The sequence below is a fragment of the Tupaia chinensis genome, unplaced genomic scaffold (genome assembly GCF_000334495.1).
Source record: "Tupaia chinensis unplaced genomic scaffold, TupChi_1.0 Scaffold143602_1, whole genome shotgun sequence".
Classification (NCBI taxonomy): domain Eukaryota; kingdom Metazoa; phylum Chordata; class Mammalia; order Scandentia; family Tupaiidae; genus Tupaia; species Tupaia belangeri.
This window is the reverse complement of record NW_006203448.1, coordinates 851,064-861,086: the sequence shown is the minus strand read 5'-3', so window position 1 is coordinate 861,086 and position 10,023 is coordinate 851,064. Positions and strand designations below refer to the sequence as shown.

The following is a 10,023-nucleotide window of genomic DNA, read 5'->3' as shown; positions in this document are numbered from 1 at the left end:
CTAGTGACTCACGATGTTGGCAGCCCGCACGTGCATCTCGTAATTGTCCTGTTCACCCTGAGTGGCCCTCGACACCTGTGTCTCTTCCTCAATCTGGGGGCAAACAAGAAGCCTAGAATTGCCCAGCTGCTCCTGGCCCACAGCAGCCAGCCCCTCCTCGCTCTGCCCTAGCCTTGTTTGCCTTGCAGAAGTCAGTGCTCTGCTGACTAGGCTCTGGTGGCGTGGTAGCTGGGGGTGCTGGACCCCCACATGAGACTAGGACCTGACGGCTTGCTTCTTACTTTCCTTCTCTCACTTAATTTAAATTTGACCAGAGAGGGACAGAGAGAGAGAGAAAGAAAGTGAGAAAGCAAGCCGCCAGGTCTGGGACTCGTACAGTGACCGGCCATGTGGGAGTCCAGCGCCCTTAACCACCACGCCACTGGCTGGTCCCAGGCCCACCCTGTTGTCCTGCCCTGCAGCTCTGTAGGTGGTGGTGAACTCTGAGCCCGGCCAAGTGGACGACGATGCTGAAAGCTGCTTTACCACGGACTTGTGATTGTTTGGTTTATGCCGACCTGTCGCGATTATGGGTATCCACACCCCAAATGTTTTCTCCAAAGGGACAACGACCGGTCTACCCTGTTCCCTGCGGGGCCCTGCCCTCATGTACAGTGGGCACCACTGACCCGGCCACAGTGGCCCCCGAAGGCCCGTCCAGGCCAGCCCACCTTGGCAGTCTTGATGATCTCGGTGAAGTTGTCCATGACAGACTTGATGTCATCCTTGAGCCGCTTGTTGTAGGACTGCAGCAGCGTCTCCTTGCTCTGGGGCAGGGCTCTCTGCTGGGCCATGTGGGGCCTCAGGCTGCAGGGGCTGGAGGCCTGTGACAGAGTCCACAGCCACCCCTGACTTAGCCGAACATGCACATTTCTGGAGTTCGGGCACTCAACGAAACAACTTATTCAATCGGGGCCCTGCAGTGGGCCAGGAGTGAGCGGGCGGAGGGAGGGTGGCCGGCCCTGGGCCCACCCCTTTCTCCACGCAAGCTCATTCTTCTAACCCTGACCACAGCGGCTGGGACTCCAGCCCAGACCCAGGCCATCAAGCTCACAGCCTGCTCCCCTCCCTGGTCGCAGAGACCTGCCACCATCCTTGCCTGCCTCCCCTCTGCATCCCTGTGAACCCACCGTGCCACGTCCCTGCTCCACTGCACTCCCTTCCTCGTCTCCCAGCAGTAAAAGAAGTCCTCATGCCACTCTGTGTCCTTTTTTTTTTTTTTTTGGAAAAGTTTTTTGGCTTTTAGGGCACATGCACTTGCCAGACAGAGACAGAGAGACAGAAAGTGAGAAATCACCCCCCAGGGGGGATGGCCACACCGCAATCCCTTCTCCTCCCTTCTCTCAGGCTCTTGGGCACACACGCACTCGCGCCTGGAGTGAGTTTAAGCAACCAGTCCGGGACTAGAACCGCGGTCGACTACGTGGGAGTCCAGCGACATAGTCATTACATTAACTGCTGGTCCCCCACTCTTGTGTCCTTCTACGAGCTCGCCCGCTGCCGGGATAGGGATCATGCTCTGCGCACCCCGCCAGGCCTGGCCCCAGCTCCTCCAGCGCCCCACGCTCCAGCCACACTGACCGCCCCCAGTGCTGCGCCCGCCTTTCTCTCGGGCCAGGCCTCTGCGCAAGAGAACGAAAGGGCTGGAGTACCCGCGGCCTGTTGGGGGTCTCCTTGCTGTGACCAGGCGGCTCCGGGAGGGCGGCCAGGTGACCCCGCCGGCTGGAGGCCTGGTGCAAGGCTGGGACAATGAATGAACGAACCAACCAATTCGGTTTCTGCGTGCCTGTTTTTTTAGAGAGGAAAGTCAACCCACCCCGGGGCCCGCGCCTACCAGTGCCTCTCCCCCAGTCACGCGGCCTCTCGGTTCCCGAACTTTCTGTGCCGCGTCGCCTTCAGCGGACCCAGCTAGCCCGGGACACTCTAAGCACTCTTCAGATTTTATTATGATAGTTAAAGAAGTCCTGTCGCTTTAAATCTGAAATCCCGCGCAGGAGCCAGTTCTCGCGATCCCAGGGGCCGCATACATATTACCCACAATTCCATTTCCTTTCTCTCTCCTCCAGTATCCCAAGATGGTGAGTCTGCTTTCCGCGGTACCTGAACAGCGGTCCGGCTGCATCCGCTGCCATCCTGCTCTGGGCGCTGCCGCTCGGGGCTCTCTGTTCGCCTCGGCGCTGCGAGGGCCCTCCTGGGCCTGGCAGGGAGGCATTGGTTTTGCGGGGGCAGAAACTGGCGGCCGAGAGCGGGTGCGCTACCCCCTGTGCCGCCAGGGCAGAGGAGCAGGACCGGGGAGAGCTGCGCCGCAGTGCAGGGCTCGCAGTGGGCCGCGGCGAGGCGTTTGCGCGCCGCGGCGGCTCCCGGGAGCCGCGCCGCAGGCCTCGGCACAGGGGGCCTAAGTTTTTCCTCCTTGCCGCCGGAGCTTGTGGGCCCCGACCGCCGCCTGGACGTCGGAGGGGGTGCGCGGCCTCGGTCCCCAGCGGCCCCGGTCCCCGGCCCGGAGCTGGCTGCGCGTCCGTCCGCGCAGGTGGCGTGAGGACGTCCCCCGCCGTCGAGGTCGCCGATGTTCGGCCTGGGCTTCGCTCGCGCGCCTTCTTCGGGCAGGGCAGCTACCCTGGCGCCGGGAGCAGGACGCGGGGTCTAACGCGTTTTCCTTTTTGCCCAGCCAAAGGGAAAGAAGGCCAAGGGCAAGAAGGTGGCTCCGGCCCCTGCCGTGGTGAAGAAGCAGGAGGCTAAGAAGGTGGTCAATCCCCTGTTTGAGAAAAGGCCTAAGAATTTTGGCATAGGTGAGTGAGCGCTGGACTGACGGCTCCCCCCACGCCTCGCCAGGAAAAATTACAGAGTCTAGCCATTGCTAGGTCTCAGGGATATCCTCAAGGCACTGTGGGTGGGAGTCTTTCTGTCGGGTTGTGGTGTAAACTGGACCCTGCTCAGACCCACTGCTTCGCAATAAGTTACTGAGTCTCTGCTTCCACCCCTCGGGGTGCTCCCTTGGGACGTTGCTGGTCCTCGAACCCCAGCTCTCAGCTGGGCACCGTGACTGCCGCGTTCGGGGCGACGTCCTGGTGCAGAGGCCAGCGCTGGGGTGGGGTGGGGACTCCCGTGCTGGCGGTTGTGTGCAGATGATGTGAGAGAATATTTGCTATCTGAACGATGGTGATGACATTCTAGACCACCAAGATCTCTGATGCACCAGCACCCCTCTCAGTGGGTCCACACATGAATTTGGGTCACGTGGTTAAGCCTCACTTGGTGTCATCACCACTTCTCAGGACAGGACATCCAGCCCAAGAGGGACCTCACCCGCTTTGTCAAATGGCCTCGCTACATCCGGCTGCAGCGGCAGAGGGCCATCCTCTACAAGCGGCTGAAAGTGCCTCCTGCCATTAACCAGTTCACCCAGGCCCTGGACCGCCAGACAGGTGAGGGTTTGGCAGGTGCCGTTAATGTTTGTGCTAGCTCTGAAGGCCCCGGGGGCGGGGGCTGGTTCGTTGAAATATGGGCTGTTAGTTTCCGAAAACAAGGGTGCTCTAAATGAAGAGATGGCCTAGTGGCTTTACATTGTCATTGTCACATCACACCATGGTGGTTACACCAAGGAGTTTGTGTTACACCAAGTGCCAAGATTAACACGTAAACTGCAATTTTAAACCAAAGAATGTTTTCCTAGCTACTCAGCTGCTCAAGCTGGCCCACAAGTATAGGCCAGAGACGAAGCAGGAGAAGAAGCAGCGGCTGCTGGCCCGGGCTGAGAAGAAGGCCGCCGGCAAAGGGGATGTCCCCACTAAGAGGCCACCAGTCCTCCAGCCAGGTGAGTGGGCAGCTCCTCTGGGGGAGGGGCAGTGGTGGCATGGGCTGTTGCGATGATGCATGAATTTCTTCACCTGAAACCAGTGAAGAGTAAAAATCCGAGCTTTTTAACACTGAGTCACAGCTGGCCCATGGTCACAACTGTTGCCCATGGCCAGAGCTGCCCAGCACTCAGGCAAGTGGTCATTTGTGTGTCTAGGGGTGAACACTGTCACCACCTTGGTGGAAAACAAGAAGGCTCAGCTGGTGGTGATCGCACACGACGTGGACCCGATCGAGGTAGGTGGACCCTACTGTGCACTGGCTGCCGAGTCTGGGATCTCAGGTTGGTTCTGGGAGGTAGAAGAGGCTTGCTACTGGGTCTGAAGAGTACCAGGCCAGAGTGGGCAACCAGGACAGCTCCCTGTAGTTTGAGGAGAGTGCAGACAGGTCCAGCTCACGAGTGGCTCTTGCGATGATGTGACTTTTCCACTGAAGTGACCTTGAAGTGCAGATCCATGAGCTTTTTAACCCTGAGCAGTTGCCACTAAGCTAGCTTTTGAGCTCTTGCTTTGGATCAGGATATGTTCCTGATCCAGTGAATGCTCTCTTCCAGCTGGTTGTCTTCCTACCTGCCCTGTGTCGGAAGATGGGGGTTCCCTACTGCATTATCAAGGGGAAGGCCAGGTTGGGACGCCTGGTCCACAGAAAAACCTGTACCACTGTCGCCTTCACACAGGTTAACTCGTGAGTATGCGCCCTTGCCCCAGATCCCCCAGGACCAGCAGGGGGTTGGCTCCCTGGTCCACCCACTGCATCTCTGGATTTGTGACCCTGCAGAGCAGAGTTTGAACCTTCGCCAATGATGGTTAAGAATTTCTTCACCTGAATAAATCATGTGGTCATACCATATCTGAGGCAAAAAGGCTGTGGTTAGAGCTAACTAAGGGGGCCATGCATCTAGGCAAGAAGCCTGAAGCCTGCCTTTCCCTCCTCCTTGTTAGGGAGGACAAAGGTGCACTGGCTAAGCTGGTGGAAGCCATCAGGACCAATTACAATGACAGATACGATGAGGTAAGGAGCAGCTGTACACTGGCGGTGTCTGGGGTGGATGGGTACCAGTGTTAACCAGCATGCTTGGAAAGCCAGAAAACCTGCCAGCTGTGCTGATGGTGCCCCTCTTTTCATTTCAGATCCGCCCACTGGGGAGGAAACATCCTGGGCCCGGAATCTGTGGTTGGCATCGCTAAGCTGGAAAAGGCAAAGGCTAAAGAGCTTGCCACCAAACTGGGTTAAGTGTATGCTATTGAGTTTTCTGTACATACAAGTAATAAAACGCTCTCCTTCGGCTAATGTCTGTAATATCTTCAGACCAGGGACCTGTTGCTAATAAGGCTGCATTGTGGTCAGGCGTGCTGTGTAACGTGTGGGTTGGTTCCATTTATTTTTCCATGACAAAGAGGCAGGCACGGGCACCCCCACTGTTCCTCACGCCACCTGGATCACCTGTTCCTCTGTCCAGCAAGTTTAGGGGGTGCTGACGTAGCCCATGACCTCCTCCTATAGGCCTTGTCCTCTCTGGAACTGCTGCCCTGCAGGTGTTATTAAAAGCTTTAAACTTGAAGACATGCCTGGCTCAAGAGGCACTGTGGAAACACAAACTGGAAGCTACTACTCACTTTAAGCTATATGTTTTATTTATCTGGATTCTTTGATTTTTGCTGTGTGGCATGAGTTCATCAGAGATGGCAATAAATCGCTCCTGTAGGGATGACCATGATGCTGTCCTCCATCCTCTTAGGACTTGGGCAGCTGCTGAGTTCAGGACACTAACCATCAGCCATGTGGGAGTCCAATGCCTCGGGCAACCACTAAGCCACCTACCAGCCTCAGGAGTTTAAACCAGTTCATGATCTAGTGTGAGACCACTTGTCTGGTGACTGACTGCTCAAGGACAGCACTGTCCACTGATGTCATGCAGCAGGTGTCCTACGCAGGAACTTCTTGAACCACAGGTATGACGTGGCTGCACAGAGTCCATACCTGGAGTGCAAAGGAAGGTGAGCAGTTAGGCTGGTCAGCATTCTGAAGGGGACAGACTGGGGACCTGGCCTCACCAAGTGATGATGTACTGCATATGCTCATTCCTCAGGGTGACTCTGGTCTGTCCTCCAACGGGCCCTCCAGGGACAGTGCTCTCTGCAGGCCAAGCAGAGTTGGAGCTGCTGAGTGGCCATCTACCCCTCAGCACTAGAATGGATGGCACAAAGTAACTGGGAAGAAGGCAGGGTTGGGAAGGAGGCTGAAGGGCATGGAAGGTTCAGGACTTACTGAAGTCTGCATCGATGAAAATGGGGTCTGTGCCTGTGATCCTGGCCATGGCCTCTAGGTCCCGGTAGTGCCAGCGGTTCCTTTCTGCATCGTTCTCAGGGACAAAGGGCTTCCTGGTTTCTGTAAGCCGGACCATCCCAACCAGGTCCACTTCTCCCTCAATCTATAAAGGATGGTCAGGTTGCTCAGCAGGAGGGCTTGGAAGCTCATCCGAGCCTGCCTCAAGCAGAATTCAAGCCCCTTACCTGGCCTTTCTGCCGGGTATCAGGATTCACCTTCTTCCTGGGGACAAACCCTCTATTTACCAGGATGGTGGTCCTAGAGTCATGAAATCATACCAGTTGAGAGGGCCTGAATAACAATTACCACAAATGGCTGATACTCTGTAGAAGCAACTATGCAGGACTGGGTGGGAACCAGTGAATGGGGAGTTAATGGTTATATTACTGGATGCCCACAGTTCAGGTCCTGGGCCTGGTGGCTTGAAAACCTCTGGGCGTGTGTGCACCTGTGCCCAACATACCAAGAGAAAGAAAGGATTGTAGCATAGCTGTCCCCTGGGGGGGTGGGGTTTGACCTCACTTTGTTCTTCCCTGAACCGGGACTGCGTCAGTGGACACTAGCCCACAGATTGTTGAAAGCCCTCCCACCTGGCTCCCAAGGTTTTTGGTAAGCTGCCACCACTGGGGTTTGGCTGATGCCTGCAACTGCCCCTCCTAGGCAGAGCTGCTGGCCACCCAGACCTAAGGCATGGATGCTGAGGGCGGGGGTGCTGCACTTGATCTTCTGGCTCCTGGAATGCTTTTCCCACCTCTGGGAACCCTTCGCTCTCATAGTAGCTGGTATATGGGCCCCCAGGTTCTCCAGAGGGGCCTGCCTGCTTTGCTGATGGTTCCTTCCCCCTCAGAGCTGAGCCTGCAGGAGCTGCCCAGTGATCAAGGGGCTGGCAAAAAAGTTACCAGAGTGTGACCTACGGGAAGGGATGGAGGGAGAAAGCACCCAGCGTGGGAAATGGCCATGCTGCATCCCTTCTCCAGTCTCCTCTTCAGGGATTTGGGCATGTGCCTCTAACGGGTTTTACAAGCCATGGAGTATGGAATTGGAACCACACAGCCATGTAGGACCCAGCCCCCTTAACCACCAGGCCCAACTCTGGTTGGCTCAGAATTGGGGATTTCAAACTACAGGTCTCCCACAGCTGGAGGTCAGGGAGGAAAGATAAGACCTGTCTCTCCCACAGCTGGAGGTCAGGGAGGAAAGATAAGACCTGTCTGGCAGGTCAGTCAGCTCCGGACCAGCTCACTCACCCCAGCTCAGTGCAGTGGAAAGGGGTGATCACGTAGGCCCCGCTCTCTGATGAGGAGGTGATCCGGCCTGCCTCTCGGGCCTCACGGACAGGGTCCACCATAGTCCGGGGCATCATGTACAGCTCCTTGGAGTGGTCAAAGTGCCCCTTGACCCGCACAGGTCTGTATTCCAGGTTCTTCAGTTCCATTGGGCTGTGCAGGGGGCATGGAGGGGAGAAGAATAGTGTAGGAACAAAGCAGACATCTACAACAGCCCACCAGGGCCACACAGGGAGGCAAGAGTGGGCCCTCCCGGTGGGCTGGTCCGCACTTGGCCCTTTAAGACCATGTAAGAATGTGGATCTGGGGACCAGCAGTTAGTTTACGTAATGGCTATGTCACTGAACTCCCACGTAGTTGACCACAGTTCAAGTCCTGGACCTGGTGGCTTAGACTCATGCTGGGCATGTGTGTGTGTGTGTGAGCCAAAGATCCAGAGAGGAGAACAGAGGAGAAGGGATTGTGGTGTGGCCATCCCCTGGGGGGTGATTTCTTGCTTTCTGTCTGTCTGGTGAGTGCACACAAACCTCTCCAAAAGAAAAGATAAAGATGGATGTGTGCCGGCAGGCTGTATTTCTTTTTAAGATCTGACCAGAGGGGGGCAGAGAGAGGAAACAAGCCGCCAGGTCCAGGACTTGAGCTAAGGTCAGCCACCCTTAACTACCATGCTACCTGCTGGCCCCCAGACGGGATTTTTAAAGAGATGTTAAAATGTTGACTCATCGGGACATTTTATGCCAAAGAAATAAAAGCCATCTGTCAGCCAGCTACAGACACGGCCGCCCCGAAGGGAAAGCGTGACTGCCTCTGTCTTCCTGGACCGTGCTTTGTGAACAGAGGAAAGGGCAGCAGAATCATGGGGCACTTTCTGCAAATGCCACCCTCATGCTGAGAATCACTGTCTGCCCTCCCCCACAGCTGTAAACTACCTCCCCAAGGGGCTGCCAGGACCATGGGGATCCTCGACTACACAGAACCCGGCAAAGGGCGAGACCCGGACCAGAAAAGGCTGTTCTGTAGTTGAGGGTGGAAGCTTCAGGCAGCTTCACTACGGCAGTCAGGCTGGGCACAAGCCCAGCAGGACGACTGACCTTGAGGCTCGGACAAAAGTTCTCCAAAGGGGCATGAGGGCCAGCAGGAGCCAGGGCTCTGCTGTCCTCAGGTGAGACCTGAGCAGACAGCCACACACTCACTCAGCGGGTAGAGGGATGGGCTCGGCCATAACTCTTGCCTCCAAGTCTGCAATCAGTTTCAACTTCCACTTCCGGCGCTGGACCTGTGGAAACAGCTCAAGCCTGAGTGGACAGCCCAGGGTCAGGGGCTCAGAGCCATCCCAACAGACAGAGTCGTTACCTGCCATGTCCCCAGGCCAAAGGCAGTCACTGGGATGAGAAGCAGCAACCACCGGAGGAAGGAGTCGTTTTCTGTTTTGGTGGCAGGGGCTTCTGCAGCAGAACTGCCCCACCTGCTCAGCCCCCAGGCAGCCCCTGAGGAAGTTTTACAGCACTGACTCGGGTCAGAAGCCTGGAACCAATAAACCAGAGCAGCCAATTTCTCAAGACTCTGCCAATACTGGCGAAGAGAATGTGGTCCAGGAGGGAACAAACCCAAAGCTGCAGTCTGCAGCCAAGCAGCAGCACCCATGTGCAGCACAGCTCCAAACCCAGTACCCGGCATGTGGCACACACGCCGATGTTTGCTGACTGCATGAAGGGGACCTAGAGCTTGGTGCTGGATCAGTCACCAACTGCCCCTGGGCAACTCAGGTAACAGCCTCATAGCCTTTTACTCAAGAACATGCCAACGTGTTACTGAGCTAAGACACAGGGATAGTCATTCCTTCATTCAAAAAGCAGCTTCAGGGGGACAGCAGGTGGTGGTGGTTAAGGCACTGGACTCCTACATGGCTGACCGTGCTGTTCAAGTCTTGGATCCCCAGGGCTTGAAAATCATGCCAGGCACGGGTGTGTCTGTGCCCAAAACCTGGAGAATGGAGGGGAAGGGATTGAGCGTGGCCATCTCCATGGGGAGTGGTGGTGACAGTTTCTCACTTTCCTTCTGTCTCTTTCCAGTGAGAGCACTCGCCCTATGGCAATAACCTTAAAAAAAAAAACAAAAAAAAAAAAAAAGTGGCTCCTGCCCGAGTTGCTGCGCACAAAAAGCCCAGACCAGCGCGCACGGAGAGCTCAGGCTCCCCACTGGGGGTGAGGGCAGGTAGAGGCGGCTGGACACGCTTCGCTTTGGTCGGAGTCCCGGGGTCCACCCTGGGTCGTCCCCCGGTCCACCCTGGGTCGTCCCCCGAGCCCCAACAGTCGGCAGACACGTGAGACGTCACTTAATCTCCGAACTTCCCCGTACCTCGCGAGCTATGGAAGCAGCGGCCCCTCGCCCGGCCCGAGAGCCCAGCACGGCTCATGGGTCCCCGCACCCTTTCCCCACGCGAGATCACCGGGGACGTCAAGGCGGAGGGGCACAGAGCAGGTGCGGTCCCCGCGCGGCCCCGGCCCGAGTCCTCACC

General features: G+C 56.8%; 3 protein-coding genes and 4 non-coding genes across 7 annotated transcripts in view; 5 read left to right on the top strand and 2 right to left on the bottom strand.

The window, feature by feature from the left end:
* The window catches only part of MED22 (mediator complex subunit 22), a 6,615-nt gene extending 4,601 nt beyond the window's left edge, over positions 1-2,014 (bottom strand). Inside the window, exons 1-3 of the mRNA XM_006164291.3 lie at positions 1,874-2,014; positions 711-863; positions 13-93 (exon numbers count right to left, since the gene is read on the bottom strand). Of these exons, the coding sequence (XP_006164353.1) occupies positions 13-93; positions 711-833 (204 nt within the window). The 5' untranslated portion in view covers positions 834-863; positions 1,874-2,014. The remainder of the gene's footprint in view (positions 1-12; positions 94-710; positions 864-1,873) is intronic.
* A 28-nt stretch (positions 2,015-2,042) lies between these two features.
* Positions 2,043-5,198, top strand: RPL7A (ribosomal protein L7a). The gene is made up of 8 exons (XM_027766640.1): positions 2,043-2,117; positions 2,705-2,825; positions 3,312-3,461; positions 3,710-3,850; positions 4,049-4,128; positions 4,445-4,575; positions 4,833-4,928; positions 5,022-5,198. Exons 1-8 carry the CDS (start codon positions 2,115-2,117, stop codon positions 5,122-5,124), a joined length of 825 nt encoding a protein of 274 aa, XP_027622441.1. The 5' UTR covers positions 2,043-2,114; the 3' UTR covers positions 5,125-5,198.
* LOC114005269 (small nucleolar RNA SNORD24) lies at positions 3,157-3,231 on the top strand. The gene has a single exon (XR_003547148.1). It is a non-coding gene; the product is annotated as a small nucleolar RNA SNORD24 (small nucleolar RNA).
* On the top strand, positions 3,898-3,972 carry LOC114005274 (small nucleolar RNA SNORD36). The gene has a single exon (XR_003547153.1). It is a non-coding gene; the product is annotated as a small nucleolar RNA SNORD36 (small nucleolar RNA).
* LOC114005275 (small nucleolar RNA SNORD36) lies at positions 4,299-4,370 on the top strand. The gene has a single exon (XR_003547154.1). It is a non-coding gene; the product is annotated as a small nucleolar RNA SNORD36 (small nucleolar RNA).
* Positions 4,686-4,750, top strand: LOC114005276 (small nucleolar RNA SNORD36). The gene has a single exon (XR_003547155.1). It is a non-coding gene; the product is annotated as a small nucleolar RNA SNORD36 (small nucleolar RNA).
* Positions 5,199-5,503: 305 nt separating the features above from the next.
* SURF1 (SURF1 cytochrome c oxidase assembly factor) lies at positions 5,504-8,992 on the bottom strand (the record flags this gene model as incomplete). Its single annotated transcript, XM_006164287.2, is given in 7 exon segments — positions 5,504-5,871; positions 5,946-6,027; positions 6,160-6,322; positions 6,405-6,477; positions 7,467-7,658; positions 8,699-8,781; positions 8,859-8,992. Coding segments are annotated over 7 exon segments (797 nt in total), but the record flags the coding sequence as incomplete, so codon positions are not given.
* Between the last annotated feature and the right edge of the window lie 1,031 nt (positions 8,993-10,023).

Bases quoted from the DNA above. Each gene is read 5' to 3' on its own strand.
- RPL7A (XM_027766640.1), top strand. The intron at 2,826-3,311 runs GTGAGTGAGCGC...ACCACTTCTCAG, and splicing joins GCCTAAGAATTTTGGCATAG to GACAGGACATCCAGCCCAAG. The intron at 3,462-3,709 runs GTGAGGGTTTGG...ATGTTTTCCTAG, and splicing joins GGCCCTGGACCGCCAGACAG to CTACTCAGCTGCTCAAGCTG.